Source organism: Choloepus didactylus, chromosome 2 (assembly GCF_015220235.1).
Source record: "Choloepus didactylus isolate mChoDid1 chromosome 2, mChoDid1.pri, whole genome shotgun sequence".
Classification (NCBI taxonomy): Eukaryota; Metazoa; Chordata; class Mammalia; order Pilosa; family Megalonychidae; genus Choloepus; species Choloepus didactylus.
The window spans coordinates 158,348,691-158,365,919 of record NC_051308.1 but is presented as its reverse complement, the minus strand read 5'-3'; the positions used below and the strand labels follow the sequence as shown (position 1 = coordinate 158,365,919).

General features: G+C 39.1%; 1 protein-coding gene across 4 annotated transcripts in view; it reads right to left on the bottom strand.

Moving 5' to 3' along the window:
- Positions 1–17,229, bottom strand: part of MCOLN2 (mucolipin TRP cation channel 2) — a 68,005-nt gene that overhangs the window by 27,282 nt on the left and 23,494 nt on the right. For all 4 annotated transcript variants that reach the window (XM_037826752.1, XM_037826753.1, XM_037826754.1 and 1 more), the window contains exons 4-7: positions 16,455–16,608; positions 10,651–10,735; positions 10,461–10,557; positions 8,562–8,661 (exon numbers count right to left, since the gene is read on the bottom strand). In XM_037826752.1, coding sequence (XP_037682680.1) covers positions 8,562–8,661; positions 10,461–10,557; positions 10,651–10,735; positions 16,455–16,608 — 436 coding nt within the window. The remainder of the gene's footprint in view (positions 1–8,561; positions 8,662–10,460; positions 10,558–10,650; positions 10,736–16,454; positions 16,609–17,229) is intronic.

Sequence of the window (17,229 nt, the reverse complement as noted above, 5' to 3'; positions counted from 1 at the left end):
GACCATGCAGAGAACCATTGATTATTTACTTGGGATGGAATGTATGGTGAGTGAACAAAACCATATTAAAAAAAATGGGTTGAAGACAAAACCTCAAGGGCAATATACTGAGTGAAATAAGCCAGACACACAAGGACAATTATTGCAGGGTCTCACTGATAGGAACTAATTATAATATGTAAACTCATAGACATGAAATATAAGGTACCAAGATATAGGACGAGGGTTAAGAATTGGGAGTGGTTGCTTAGTATGAGCAGAATGTTCAATTAGGACGAACTTAAATGTTTGGAAATGAACAGGGGTGTTGGTAGCAAGATGTGAGAATAACTAACAATGCCGAATGGTGTGTGAATGAGGTGGAAAGGGGAAGCTCAGAGTCATATATGTCACCAGAAGGAAAGTTGGAGGTCAAAAGATGGGAATGTATAAAACTGAATCCTATGGTGGGCAATGTCCATGATCAACTGTACAAATACTAGAAATCGCTTCCATGAACCAGAACAAATGTATGACAATACAATTAGAAGTTAATAATAGAGGGGCATATGGGGAAGAACTATATACCTATTACAAACTATATACTACAGTTAGTAGTTTTTCAACATTTTTTTCATAAACAGTAACAAATGTACTATACCAATACTACGAGTCAACAATTGAGGGGGGTTGGTTAGGGATAGGGGAGGATTAGAGTTTCCTTTTCTTTTTTTCTTTTTTCATCTTTCACTTTATTTCTTGTATGGAGTAATGAAAAGTTTCTAAAAATTGAACAAAAATTAAGTGTGATGGATGTACAGCTGTATGAGGGTACCCAGGGGCAAGTGATTGTACACTTTGGATCTTTGGGTAATTATATGGTATCTGAACAATCTCAATAAAAATGAAAAAAAAAAAAGTAATAAGAAAGGTACCAACCCAAGGCAAAGAAAAAAAAAATGTATAAAATGTACCCTGTTCCTTCAATAAAAAAAATGTTTGTAGATAGTATAGGGGTCCCCAGGAAAGTTCCTAATGAGTTTAAAGCTAAAAATCAAGTAACTGCAAAATTTAAATCATCCTTATTCTGGTAGGTCACCATCAATGAAAATGTAAATCATCAGCTAAAATTTATCAACTATACCAGGAATGTCATTAAAGGACTAGCAGAACAGTTAGATGCCACTAGCTAAATGACATGGGAAAACAGAATGGTTAAAAAATTGGTTCAAGAAATGGAAAGGAATTGCAACATCTATTTTAATTTTCTTTATCATTCCAGCCAAAATGTTTATAACAGCTGGGTGCTACATCATCCCGTGTGCCCAAAGGCTAGTTCAAAAACGCATCAAAACCACTCGAATCAAAAATAAGAAAAATCCCTACAATGAGAAATGTAAAAAAGCCCTTAGCAAATTTAAGAATCTAAAATGTGAAAACTGAAAGGGTTTAGAAAAGAAAGAGGAGGGAATCTGTAAGAAAGGGATAAGTTTAGTTTTCACATAGAAACAGCATGGAATAAGGAAAATGGAGGCAAAACCAGCTTAAACAAGCCCTATGGTAAAGGGAAGAAAGAGAATCTATGCTAGCTCCTTATATAGAAAAGTAACCATGATTACTGGAATGTAAAGAGATATGAAGTAAAATCAAAGGCGGGAACTCCCAGCAAAAATAATTTTAAACTGAACTCTCTCGGATAGGCTGATCAGTTCAAAATCTCAATAATGAGCTAGTTGGCTCTCTTGGATAGGCTGTACAAATTAAAATCTCAATGATGAATTAGTTAGTTCTCTTGAATAGGCTGTAACCTCTGTAGTACCCAGTCAATGGGAAAACGGGAAAAACTTGCTCATTAGAAGTAGGAGATTTAAAGATCGCCATTCTCTTCCTCTGGTGCGCCAGCCTACCACGTGTTTGTCTGGGCGCCCTATCTTGCAAAATTGTAAATAAATTCTTTTCTCCTCCAAAACCAAGTGAGCATTTATTCCCTTACAGGTACTGCTTTATTTCCAACATGGGCTTCCAGAAAATTAGACCCTAGAGGCTACAGCCCCACATGAGGATTTAACCAAACATGGAAACTGACCACCATTTCAGTACAAGCCAGGATTGGAGATGGAATTATCCAAAATGAATTTGTTGGGAAGTCCTATTGTCTGACAGTTTTGACCCCTGTATGCTTCATGCCAAGCCAACAAAATTTTTGCAAGATCTGTATAAATGGAACCACTGTCAGTTTGGACTGGAGGGGATGGAGAAGGGACAAATTGAAGGAAAAATTTCTTAAATGACAGAACCGTGTAATTTGAGGTCTGGAGTCAAGAAATCTCAGGCAAACAGAGCAGAGCAATCCATGCATGTGGAAAGGATGAGTTTGCCCTGGAGGCAGAGAATAGGCCTTCCCCCTCGATGCTTGGGAAAAGTGCTGCCACCCCAGGCCTCAGAGAGGGGAGAGTCTTTGCCCCAGAGAGGCAGAGTCTGGTGGCATCCTGATGTTTGAGGAGGGTGGGGCCAAGAAGAAGGTAGTCTCCCCAATGCATGGATATGTTGAAGCGCTCACCCCAGCATTTGGAAAGAAAAGGTCTGCTGCGAAGGCCCTTGGAAAGTGTGGGACTGCTGCTCTCTCAAACCCCAAGGATAAAACATCATTCAGTAAATGACTCTTGGACTTTGAAATCTAATGGAGTTTGCCCTCTGAGTTTTAGGAACTATTTTGGTCCCATGAATCCTGTTTTCCTTTCAGTTTCTCCCTATGGCAATTGGTATATTTATCCTATGACTGTCCTTCCTTTGGATATTGGAAGCAGATAACTTGTTCTAAGTTTCACAGGTCCACAGCCAGAGGGGAATTTTGCTTTTGGACAGACCATGCCTGTAACTGATTTTGATGGGATGTTGTACATATTATTACTGAAAGGATTTAAGTTTTTGTGATATAATGATGGGATAAATGTATTTTGTATTTGGAAAGAATGTCTTTTTGGGGTCCAGGAAGTAGAATGTGCCAGTTTGGATATATTATCCCCCAAAAGCCATATTCTTTAATGCAATCATGTGGAGACAGACAATCTTTTTGATTAGGGTATGACCTCTTGATGGAATGTTTCCATGAAGATTTGGCCCCACCCATTCATGGTAGCTCTTGATTAGTTTATTGGAATCCTTTAAAGGGAGCTCACACAGAGAGCAGGAGGACAAAAAAATGCCCCAAGAGATGCTTGCTGACTCTGATGCTTTGAGATGCTAAGAGATGCTAGCCAGAGTTTGTTCCAGAGAATCTAAGAGAGACAAACCCAGAGACATTTTGTAGTATGCCATTTTGAAATGCAGGAGCTGAAACACAACCCAGGACAAGCAGATGCCAGTCACGTGCATTGTCAGATGACAGAAGTTTTCCAGAAGTCATCGGCCTTTCTTCAGTGAAGGTATCTTCTTGTTGATGCCTTTGTTTGGATACTTTAATGACCTTAAAACTGTAAATTTGTAACTTCTTAAATCTCCTTTACAAAAGCCAATTCATTCCTGGTATTCTGCATAATGGCAGCTCTAGCAAACCAGAACACCAGGGATGTTAAAAGAATTAAGTGAAATGATCTACGCAAAGTGCCTATTGGAATAGTGCCTAGCACCTCACGCTTACATTTACCTTCAGACATTTTATACTTAAGAAATTTAAGTTATTTCAAGACACCATCTAATGGATAGGTAAGAAAACTTTACCTAAGACCTTTTTTTTTTTTTTTTTTTTTGGATGCATGGAACAGGGCAGAAGGAATAAGGACAGTTCTTGGGAAGATGGGACTAAAAATCATATGAAATGCAAGGAAAGCATCCAGAATCTTCCATCCTGACCTATAACTAAAACAAATTCTCTGTAAGAATGCTTGCATTGTGCCTTACTTTACAACGGGAAACCTGAGGCTCAGATGGGGGAAAATAAAACATTCCTCCTAACAAAGAATTCAGTATAATAGTCTGTATTGCTTCTATCTTTTTGAGAGGACCAGCTCGATGTGTTTAAAAACTATTTTATGAACAACATAATTACTCTTATGCTTCTGAAACCATGATATCTCCAGCCAGAGGAACATTTCCTATATCTGGGTTTGCAAAGCACTAGTCACAAGATGCCCCTGTCAATTTGGTTAGAGAAATCCTGTGCAGCATTCAGCCTTTCCAAAGGCCCTGAAGAGTCCTACACACACACACCACCAGCCTGCCTGTGTGACTCTAACCCAGGGCTTCCCAAACTTATGAAAACCCTCTTTCCCTGTAACACTCATTTATATCACCCATCATACATTCTGCCCACCAAGGCTCTCATCCCCAAATTGCTAGACTTATAAAATCAAGTGAAGATTAGTGGCACACCCTGAAGGAGCATGAGGCTCGTATGTGAAAATGGACATTCCTTCAAACTTTGCCTTAATATGAGTAATGATAAAAGGGACAGAGGAATCTTGAGTGAAATGTATGGATGTGAACGAACTCAGAACTCTTTGGAAATAGCATAAGAATGTTACCAGATAACATCCTTGTCCTTGTTCCACTTCCATTCTCTCTACTCCCCCCACCCCCAAAGCCAGGGTAACCAATCCACCAGACAGCTTCATATATGAAAAAAGTCCATTTCTTAAGCTGGTTTCTAAAGTTCAGTTGTTTAAGGTTATCACATCATATCATTTTATTTTAAATGTGTATTCTCCTAATCACAGTGTCTGGTTTCTTAGGATGCAGCTCTGGGAGAAGCATATGTAAATTTACAAGTGTTTCTACCTGGGGGTGGGGGGAGTGGGGTCTGTGAGAGCTGTATTTCTCAACTCTAGACACAAGAGGGCGCCAGAGCTCCTCCCTTCAGGTACAAGGCAAGGAAAAAACCTGAAGTTCTAAGACTTTTTTGTGGAGGAAGGAAATAGTATGGGAACATATTTGACTAATTCATTCAGTCATTTTGATCTTCATAATGATTGTACCAAACTATATCTCATACACAACAAATGTCAACTTTTTCCATAGAAAATGACTGCAACCTATATTTGCACTTGGAAAATATGTGTATGTGTGTGTGTGTGTGTATGTGGGGGGAGGGGGAGAGGGGAGGGCAACAGGGAAAGAAGGGGTAGAAAGAGTGGGGGAAAAGGGGAGAGAAAGAGGGGAAGAACATGTTCATTGAGGAATCATAATTACTTTTTAACAGAAACTAAAGCTGTTATTCTGACCAGGGAGGTGGAAGACTGTATGTTAAGAAGTATAAATCACTGGTGAAAGAAATTAAAGAAGACCAAAATAAATGACAAGGCATCCAATGTTCATGGAGTGGAAGCTTTAACATTGTTAAGATGGCAATACTACCCCTCAAAATCTACAGATTCAATAAAATCCCTATCAAAATTCCTGCAGCTTTTTTGCAGAAATGGAACAGCCAATCATCAAATGTATATGGAAATGCAAGGGGCCAAAACCGTCTCGACAAAGAACAAAACCGGGGTCCCAAAATTACTGATTTCTAAACTTACAACACAGCCACAGTAATCAAAATGCTTTAGTGCTGGCATAAAGACAGACATAAAAGACCAGTGGGACAGCACTGAGAGACAGAAATAAACCCACACTTCAATGGTCAACTGATTTTCAACAAATGGTGCCAAGTCCATTCAAGAGGGGGAGAATAGTCTCTTCAACAGATGATTCTAGGAAAAGTGGATATCTACATGCCCAGCAATGAAGTTGGACCCCCACCTCACACCACATACAAAAATCAACTCAAAATGGATTAAAGACCTAAACATAAGAGCTAAAACCATAAAACTAAAAAAAAAAAGAAAAGAAAAGAAAATTGGGAGAAACCTCCTTACCTCCTTATCTTGAATATGGAAATGATTTCTTAATATGAGACCAAAAGCATGAGCAACAAAAGAAAAAAAATAGATAAATTGTATTTCATCAAAATTAAAAACTTTTGTGAATCAAAGGACATCATCAAGAAAGTGAAAAGACAGCCTACAAAATGGGAGAAAATAGTTACATGTCATATATCTGATAAGGGTTTAATATCCAGAATATATAAAGAACTCCTACAACTCAACAACAAGAAGACAAATAATTCAGTTTAAAAAATGGGCAAAGGACTTGAATAGACATTTCTCCAGATAAGATACACAAGTGGCCAATAAGCCCACAAAAAAGATGATCAACATCATTGATCATCAAGAAAATGCAAAGTCAAACCACAAGGAGATACCAATTCACACCAACTAGGATGGCTATTATTTTAAAAACAGACAATAAGAAGTACTGACACGGATGAAGAGAGATTGGAACACTTGTACATTGTTGGTGGGAATGTAAAATGATATGACTGCTGTGGGAAGCAGTTTGGCAGTTCCTTAGAAAGCTGGACACAGGATTGCCATATGACCCAGCAATTCCATTCCAAGGAATATACACAAAAGAGTTGAAAACAAGAACTTGAACATATACTTGCCCACCAGTGTTATAGCAGCATTATTCACAATAGCCAAAAGTTGGAAAAAAAAACAAATGTCATCAACAGGTTGAATGAATAAAGAAAATGTAGTATATACATACAACAGAGTATTATTCTGTCATAAAAAGGAAGGAAGTTCTGACACATGCTACAACATGAATGATCCTTGAAATCATTATGTTGAGTGAAATAAGCTAGACACAAAAGGAAAACTAGTGTATAAGCCCATAAATATGAAATATCTAAAATAAGCAAATTCATAGAGACAGAAAGTAGATTATAGGTTACCAAGGGCCAGGGGGAGAGGAGACTAGAGAGTTATTGCTTAATAGGTACAGAGTTTTTGTTTGGGGTCATGGAAGAGTCTTGGTAATTGATGGTGATGATGGTAGCACAACATGAATATAATTACTACCACTGAAGTATATGTTTAAAAATGGTTAAAATAGGAAATTTTGTGTTGTACATGTTACCAGAATTTATAAAAACCTATGTGTTCTTATCAAAGGCTTATGTCAGTTAATGTAACTAGTGAAACTACAATTTCAAAATTATCAGAATTGGTATATGGGAATGCTCTATTTTATGCATGATTTTTCTGTAAATGCACAACTTCTCTAAATAAAAAAAAAAAATCATCAGAACCAGTTATGGAACCAGTTATGCAACTTAGAAGCAGCAGGCTACAAATTAAATCTAGTTTTTTTAAAAAATCTAAAATAATTAGGAACTACAGGTATTTTACTTTTATTTTGTTCTGATAATCTGGTCAAAAGCAAATTCAGTTAAACAAAATATTCAAATTAAAAAAAAATTACTGACCATTCATCATTAATCTCATCTTGAGCCTTCATTGAGTAAAGGGAACCAGTCCTGTGTGGCCCATTTCACAAGTCTGGATTAAGAGGTGTTCTCAGGAGTAAAGAGTGAGTAAATGGCCAAGTGTTTATACGAGCTGCACTCTCAGCTCAGAAGGTCTCGATCCCTTTCTGTTGTCTAAGGTTCAGATCAAAGCCTACCTTCTCCAAGAATCATTTCTAGATTTTATTTCTCACTCCACCCTAGTCAAAACTAATCTTTGCTTTCTGTATCCTCAAACCTTTTTGTAACTCTACCACTTATTCTTATCTACCATGCATTAGAGATTTTATAGCATGTCAGTCTCCCTCACTACAGAATTTTCTTTCTGTTCTCATAGCGCCTAGCAATTACCAGGTACCAACTCTTGCTCTCAGAACTTTGCTTCACAACTAACTCATTTAGTTGTCAACAACCCAGAAGGTAAGTACTATTTTTACCCTTTTTGCAGAAAAAGGTACTGAGACAGAGTGAGGTTAAGTGACTTGGCTGTCTTGGTTTTCCAGGGCTGCTATAAAAAAATACCAGTTTGGCTGGCTCAAACAACAGGAACTTATTGGCCCAGAGTTTTGAGGCTAGAAGTCCAAAACCAGGGTATTGGCTGGCCATGCTGTCTCTGACGTCTACAGCATTCTGGTGTTGGCTTGCAGGCAATTAGTCTCTGCCTCCATCCCATGACAATCTGCCCTTTTCTATCTCCTCCTGTGGCTTCTGTTCCCATATCCAAATTTTCTTTGTTTGTGAGGACTCCACTCATATTGGATTAAGGCCCACCCTGATTCAATTTGACCTCATCCAAACAGGATCTTTGAAGATCCTATTTACAAATGAGTCCATGCCAGCAGGACCAAGGGTTAGGACTTGAAGATCCATTTACAAATGAATTCACATTTATAGGACTGGAGATTAGGACTTGATTCAGTCTACCACATTGTCCAAGATCACAGGCATAGGAAATGGAGCCAGGATCTGAAGTCAGGGCAGTCTATCCAGAGCCCGTGCTCCTAACCACCAAGCCATGCTGCCTCTCATAAGAAGTATGTAACAAACATTTGCTGAATTGAAGGAAAAGGCATGCTTTGAGGCATGCATTACAGAATCTAATGCTCAAAATGTAGTTTTCCTGGAGCCCTTTCTTCCTGTCACCACCCAATTAAATCATTTAAACACCCACATCCCAAAATAGTGTTAAAAATCATTCCTAGTACAAAAATGGGCAAGCATATTGCATACTCACTGGATCCAGATATGTTCAAGTCTTTACATTCTTCAATGCTGGCATCACTGTCAAAATAGATTTTGATTTTGCCGCTGTGAGCTTTATTGTCAAAGGTAATCTGGAGACATAAATGTATTAAGAGATTACAACACAGCAGAAAGTATGACTTATTAAATAAATTCTGCTAAAAAGAAAACCAGTGCCATCCAAACAGATTGCTGATCCAAAGAGATTTATACTGACGAAAATGTCCTCTTCACATGATTTGCTTACAGTGTTCTATTATTAGTGAAAAAATATGACTCAAAGGATGAATACCTGAGGTTTTTCTAATCCAGGATTTTACATCTCTGATTCAGAGAAATACTAGAGCAAGACAAAACAATGAGTCCAAGGAACAAAAATCCAAATTCACTAATCTCTGACAAGAGAATATGGTGACTTCATTTATTATACTGAATGGAATTCAAAAGTATTTGCACCAATTTAGTCCTCTGAGTGTGAAGCTTTAAGTTTTTTCTAGGCTAGGAATTGTTTTTCTGTTTGCTTCAAGAGCCACATATGATAGTCTCAGAAATGACAAACATTGCTCCAAGGCTGCAGACAGAACTTAAAGATTTCCAAAGCCTCCCAAATCTTCCACACTATTTTTCAGTCATTTAAAATGTATAAGCAACGTATACTTAGTGGTTCCCAGGGTGAATACATGATAAAATCTTAAAAATTCACAGGTAAAGAACTTGTATAACTGAATGCACTGATGATCTGTGCTCAAACCCTCATGCGCCTGCATGTAATCTGAGACTATCACTAAGACCAAACCGGAAGTTCAAGAATTAAACCCCACAGACCTCATGTCTATACCTATTAGCAACAGTTAAAACCTTTATTAGTCCTGGGCATTCAAGGTCTCCATTTCCCCAAGACAGCCCCTAAAAGTCTTCAGACCCTTAAATCAAAGTCAAAAGAAGAAAAACAAAAATAAAAAAGGCAATTTTTTTTTAACCCACATTGCTTCCATGGCCCACAAAGTCAAAAATGACGTCGCCCTTGCTGTGCTCCCTCCTCCATGCTCCTTCTCTCTCTGTCCCTCCAGATCCTCCCTGTGCAATCCCTGCCGACCCAGGGCGATTAATCAAGCTCTTGTCTGCCTGAGACATTCTTCCCTACCAGGCATCACAATCTGTAACTACTTTTATTTCTTTGTTTGCTTGTGTTTCTCTCTGTGTCCTCCACTAGGCTGTAGGCTTCCCCAAGGCCTCTGGATCTCTAGGACACAGAGCTGGGACTCATTAACTATTTGTTGAATGTCGCTGAATGAAGCACCCTTCTGAATTACTACAGGACAGTTATATACAACTTTCAATTTAGCACCTTAAAAAAACATTAATTTAAATAACAATAAAAATGAACCATGAAACTTGATGAAAGTGAGCCATTGAGTCAGCAGCTTCCTCTTTCCACAAAAGTGAACAGTCTCTTCTACTTCCCACATACAAAAAAGAAGCGAATAACCCACTCTTAGGAAAACTGGACTTCAGATCAAGGTGACAGTTTCTGCCTCTAGGTTTGAAAACATGTACAACATATTTGCAAAGACCTTCCTTTAAAAGGTGGGAAAAATAGCATATACTTAAAACATTATAAGCAATTTTTTTTAATATATGAGGAGAATAGGAAGTCAAAGCCAATTGTGAAAAGCTCCTCTTTTCAACCCAGAAATCTAGCTTTAAGAAGTTACAAAGTGTTCTTTCATTTTCAGAAGTAATAAAGTAATAGTCCCTGAATCAACAATGCCATCAAGTGTCATTGAAACTTTTAAACATGGCTGCATTGACACATCTGTAGCCTGGCGTGTTTGACAAAAGGAACAGAGAAAGATACTAAAAAGTGGCTTAGGAAAACAAAGACACTTACGGTATTCCGAAAGAGGAAACAATCTGGTAGCTCACGGGAATGAATTGTCTGTAGGTCAATGCCTTTGAGGTGAAAGGTGATTTCAACTTGTAAGAGCCTGAATTAAAAATATTCGGAGGTATTACATGATCAGAGCCCTATGGCACTACCTCTTGCCGCTTCAGGAAACAAGACGTAATAACAAACTTACCGATAAAATTCTAGTCTGAAGAATGATGAGTTCTTCCAGTCCTGAGGGTTCTTGGTGAGGACCTGAAGGTCTAAGTGAATACAATCTGGGGCAATGAAAGAATAAGCAGTGATTGCTTCAGGCAAGCATCAGATGCTAAAATTAAACAGGCAAAATTTAATTACAAAGTTTCAAAGTATCTCCCCACAACATACTTATTAGTTACACAGGAAGAATAGTAGCTCTAACAGTATCTTAGGGCAGATACCACGCCCTAAGCAAGTGGTCACAGCTAATATCAATCTACGCCATGTGCCTCCCGATAGGAAGCTCCGAGAAGGACATAACCTTATTATGTCCTTATTATATGCCTTATTACTGCCAAAAATGCATAACTTCAGCCTGATCATGAAGAAACAGACAAACCAAAGCGAGCAACAGTCTACTCTTCAAAGATGTAAAGGGTCATAAAAGTAAGAAAAAAAGAAAAAAAAGCCTATTTTTTTCCAGATTAAAAGAGACTAAAAAGACATGACAGTAAATGAATAAATGTAGTGTGTGATATTTTGGACAGGATCCTGGACCAGAAAAAAGAACAAAGCTTTACTTTTGCTATAAAGGACATTAGGACAATTGACAAAATGTGAACAGGGTATAAAGGTTATAGGCGTATCAGTGTTAATTCCTGATTTTAAATATTGTACAGGATAATATTCCTATTTTGGGGAAATGCACATGGAAGTATTTAGACATAAAGGGGCATTGTGTCTGCATCTTGCATATATTTCAGGAGAAACATTTATATGCAGGAAGAATGACAAAGCAAATGTGGTAAAACGTTAGCATTTGGGGAATCTGGATGAAGGGCAGACAGTAAATCTTTGTGCTGTTTTTCAAGTTTTCTCTAACACTTTGTCCAAATGAAAAATAAAAAGGGAATGGAAAGGGACTTCACAGTTGTATTCCGGAAAAAGCAAATTATGAGCTGCAAACAAAATAATGATTCCAAGCGCCTCACATAAAAATTAGTATCGTTATTAGTATTACTGGTAACACCATTATTTCCTGCCCTGTAAAACAAGGGCAGGAGACCGAGGACTAGTGAAGGTGAATACCTTTCAAGGTCACGGAGGCCTCATGACAGAACTAGTATGAACCCATCTTGGCTGACCCTTGCCCAAGTAATTCCTGTCCCTTCTTCCTGCCTTTGAAATGGATAAAGTCTGGGCTTTGTGCAGTGCCTGACACCCAATAGGAGCTCCAGGGATCTTGGCAGATCAATGACTAATTCTTTAAGAGTCTTATCCCACAACTGTTTCAGAAGAACATCCAAAGACCCAGGTTTTCTACTGGACTCACTCATTTATTCTGTAAATGTTTGCTTAAAGCCTCTGTGCACCAGGCACAGTGCTAGGCCCTGAAGGTAAAGCAATGAACAAGACAGAAAAGGCCACTACCTTTGTGGAGCGCACATTTTAGTGGGGGATATAAACCTTACATACAAATATATATACAAGATAATTTCACAGTGTGCAACGTACCATGAAGACAGTAAAGTGATGGTGAATGACTGGGTGGGGCCGCTTGGGAAATGCTATCAAGGAGGACTCTGAGGTGGTGACTATGTTTGAACAGAAACCCAAGGGAGGAGAAAGAACCAGCCATGCATGGACCCAAGGGAAATGCTCCAGGAAATAAAAATGCCAGTACAAAGTCCCCTAAACAAGAACGAGCTAGGTTTGTTCAAGAAACAGAACAGATGCTGGAACAGAGAAACAGGCACAGGGCTATGCAAGGCTTGGAAAGGCAAGTGGGCAGCCAACTCCTGAAAGGACTTATGGATTTCATTCTAAGTGGAATGGGAAGCCACTAATGGTTTCTAAGCCAGGGAAAGGCATGATCCAGTTTTAAAATATCACTCCAGTTGCTTTGGTTTCTAAGCCAGGGCAGGGGACGATGGAGACCACAATAGATGCAGGGATAGCAGCCCAAGCAAGAGATGACAGTGACTTGGACTATGGTGTTGGCAATGGAAATGGGGAAATCAACATACTCAAGTTTTGGGGTTTGAGCAACTGAGAATATTTAGGTATGATATGAAAATGAAGGTACCGTTTTCTGAGATGGAAAAGACTAAGAATGAAACAGATTGGGCCTGGGGTGGAGAAATTGGAGGAGGGGGGATAATTTAAAATGTTCTGTTTGGGACATATTAGGTTTGAAATCCCTATTGGACACCACGGGGGAATCGTCAAGTAGCCAATTGAATGTATGATGGAGCTCAGGGAGAATTCAGGTTAGAGATGTAAATTTGGGTGCCATTAGCTTGTCACTGCCAGAGAAAAAGGGCATCCTTTTTCTCCTTCTCAGAAGCTGAACGGAATGGGATCTGGTCACCAGGTGAAGTGCCTCTGCAATTCTTTTGTAACATGAGGGTGAAAAGGAATGGAAGAAAGTTATGCAAGGAGCTTTGAAGATGTGGTGGCAAGAATGTGAGAAGGTTGTGCTCTGGTAGTTCCTACTCTTTTACCCCCAAGGAACTATGATGCCACGTTAGTTGCAAATAAGGAGGAGAAGAAGTCATGGGGGCATCTTAACAGGATAGAAGGTATGAAATCGTCTTAAAGTGGGAGTGACAGCTAAGGAAACTCAGTAGGATTTCAAGGCAGTTTGAGGTTCATCTGAAGCTTGAACTGGTGGTGCGAAGTGTCCAGTAACCATCAGCTGCTGGGGCACAGGTATGGGAGAAGCCTGGGACCAATGAAGGTTGGGAGGACACAGGTGAGAAAAGAGGGAAAGAGAGCAAGGGCCTTGACTGCTTTTGTATGGGAGTGATATTGATGGACAAAGATATCTAAGCTGGGTATGGAAGACAGGAGGTGGTGATTGATAGTGGAAAACGTGGGGAGGTCAATAAAACAGGTCTGTGTGAAGTCCACAATCTTTAATGGGAGAGTACTGGACCCCTGCTTCTCAAATTTAATGTGCATATGAATCACTCAGGGATCTTGTTAAGATGCAAATTTGGATTCAGTAGGTGAGGGGTGGGGCCTGAGATTCTGCATCTCTCACAAGCTGCCAGGTGATCCTGTGCTGCCAGGTGATCCTGTGCTGCTGATCTTTTGAGTAATAAAGACTAAATCATTATATGACCTTGGCTTAGTCACCTAGCTTCATGAGCATAAGTTTCCTCACCTGTAAAATGAAGGCGAACTTGATGATATTTAAGGTTCCTTCTACCTCTAATATTCCAATTCCAAGTTGAAGTGAAAAAAAAGAAAAAAAAAACATTTAAATTAAACTGATCTGAATAAGTGACTATATTCTGAATGTAGAAGTAACATGCCAGAATTAACTGTGTGCTAGATACTGTCCCAGCTCTTTTTTATCTATTCTAAGATGCACTTTTTTTTCCACATTTAAACATCTCTAAAACAGATGAGTCTTAAAAAATTGATGGCATCTTAGATTCAGAGAAATGTGACAGTAATTTATTTGTTAATAATTTCACACTGTAAATTTTGCCTTAAAATGTCTATTTGGCTATTCAAATTTTGTCTTAATTTGTTTGTAATTATAGCATTACACTATCTAAATTCAGATTCATGATTTTCTGTAGGCTTGTACTTCTTACACAACAGTTATTGCTTCTGAGGCTATCAAGTACCTGGTGTCAGCAAAACCTAAACACTGAGATAAAAAATAGTCAGACCAGTATGGCAAAAGTCCTAAGTAAAATATCAAACCTCAAACAAAGAGCTATCTACAGTCTCAAATGAATCTTACTTACAGAGCAGAATATTCTGGCAAAAGAAATAATAATCCTCAACGAAGGGAGGGAGGATTAGATAAATTTTTCAAACAGCAGGGAAAAATTATGAAATGGTCATAATGTCTCATGCTAAGAAAATCTGGAAGGGAGAACATAAATTCAAAAATTGGGTTAAAGAAAAGGAAACACTGTATTAAAATGATAGCCATCTAAATAGTGTAGAACAATTAAAAAACAACAACAACAAGAAAAACAGGGTTCATAACAGTCCTCCCAGCGAGACTCGAACTGGAAAGCTGCATTCTGAGAGGCAGGGATGAGAGGAAAATGCCCCAAGTATGAAGTAAGAGAAAACGCTCAGCTTGATCTGCCCAGTCAGTTGCGCAACTAAATATAAACCCACAGGGAATTCTAGGGATGCAGGTAAATCTCTAGCACCCTGAAGGATGGTTCTTCTCTTGAAACAGTACACATAATGCAAAATTTGTATGAATTGTTAATCTAGAAGAGCTTCTGCTAATTGACCTACCTAACCTGTAAGCTACACCAATGAGGTCTAGCTCAATTCCTATTTATATCATCTACAGGCTTGCTCCGAAGTAGCCAAGAGAAGAGAGTCTAAAATCCAGTATCAAGTATTTTTAAAATATTCTTTATACCTTTTGAATAGATAGGTCAAAGGATTCTCTTCGACAAGTCATATTAAGTCGAGGAATATAATTGACCTGCTTAAACAGTCTCTCAAAATAGAATAAGATAAAAATTAAGTCCTCTCCAATTGACCAAAAGTATTCCACGTTCTGTTGAATGGAAATGAACAGAGCATTGCTGTCCGATGGCCATAGAATAAATCCAGCTTTCTGGCACTGCTTGTCCTACCTAGCCACCGATATTAACTTTGGCCACATTTCTTTAGTCAATTTTCCAAGAAAAATCAATTGAGAAAAACAAAATATGACTCTGGAAAACAGTCATATGGTACAGCCAATGTGAGTTGCATATTTAAAAGAGCGAGCGGCCAGTGGTTTACTCGAAGCAGAAGCTCCCTGGACAAGCTTTCAGCCCATCTTCCCCATTCTCTACTCATAGGGAGAAGCATAGCTGACATCCCAGGAAAAGGTTCAGAGTGAAACAGGATTAGCCCCTGTACACTGGCTACCAAACAGATCTCAGAACAGCAGAAGCCTCCAGGGCAGTAAGACAAAGAACATTTCAAGGTTGCCGGCCATGGAACCAAGCAACTCTTCACTACCTCGATGGTCTCTAAAAGCAGCCTGGGAGCCTGATGCTACATGGGCCCCTGATGGCGCTGGCTCAGGGGCTGCTGCTTTCCAGCTGAGAGCATGGGACACATTTAGTCATGATTCCAAATTTAAACTGCTACTAGGCCCCCTGCTCCTGAACTGGTAGCTACTTGAGGAGCCATGGCTGAGTAATCTTTGCAACCCCAATATGTAAAACAATGAGTGACTTGGGCACAGTAGGTATGCACCAGAGGTTTGTTGAATGAATGACAAAACCCTGAGTCTTAAGTTAAATACTTTGCATTTATATATGGTGCACTTTTAAATTCTTAACAGAATGGTACAAAATGATTCTACTTATAATTAGCAGTTAACTTTTTGCCAAGTGATCTCCTAAACGTGAAAATGGGCTGCTAATCATGATTCACCTTTGAAGAGTATTTGTATACCTTACAAATAATAAAAACAAGTATATTTCATTTAAGAAATATAGGCTTATTTTTAAAAAAAGCCTGATTGCCCCCTCTTTGAGGGAAAAACCTAAACAAACAGGAAATGCCAGTGCATTTACTCCCAACACAACAATCTGGATTTGCACCAAAAGACAAATGCTACCCTGTCCCATCGATATAGACAAGCAGTTTCTGAGTCAAAGAGTTTTGCAGGCAAATGTTAAAGTGACAGCCTCAAATAGAATAGCTCTCAAAAAAGCAAAGTTAGTTCCACTTGGGTTGCCGGTACATGAGGGGCATTTTTTCCCTTACCACAGAAGATGATACAGGCATATAAGCAAATTATCATTGCATTACCTAGCTCAATGTCACTGTCAATATTCAGTGTCTCATTCGAAGGAAGCATGGCCCCTTTCTTGTAATGCTGCTTACAGACTTTCAAGCCAATTGCATTGTCTTCGTTTTTTCCGTAACCAAGAATCCCCAGGGATATATTCTTTAGTTGACAATACTATTAAAACAATAGTTGAACAAAAACATGTATGAGCTTTTAAAGGTTTGATCACAAGTTACAGCACATGGAATGCACTTTTCATTGTTTTTATCACGCCCCTCGATCAGGCTCCCCAATTTAAAATACCACAAAGTAATTTTCTCAGGTTATGCAGAAGCACAGGGCCTCACAGAACTCAACTCTAAACTGCACTTTGCCTCTGTGCCCCCCACAACCCCTCCACCAATGCCACACTGGCCTCCAGGCAGATCCTGAAGCTTGCCAGGCATAGTCCTGCCTCGGGCCTTTGCTGTTCGCTCTGCAGAGAACCTCTGATACTGATCTGCTCGGTTCTCTCCCGCAGGTCTTGACCTTAACATCGCCTTCTCAGGAGGCCTTCCCCCACCAACCACTGAACATTGCAAATACCCTTCCCCACGTCCAGGCACTCCCCATCTCCTAGCCTGTGCTTTACTGCACAGCAGTTATCACCTTCAGACATCCCACTGAGTCTACACTAACACGACTCTGCTGTTCGGCTATCTGCACTGACAGGGCTTTACTAGCCTCCTATCTTCATTCATATGACCTTACTCTTCCAGGAAATGCTTGCCCAGGAATGTACAGGTTGCAAATAAC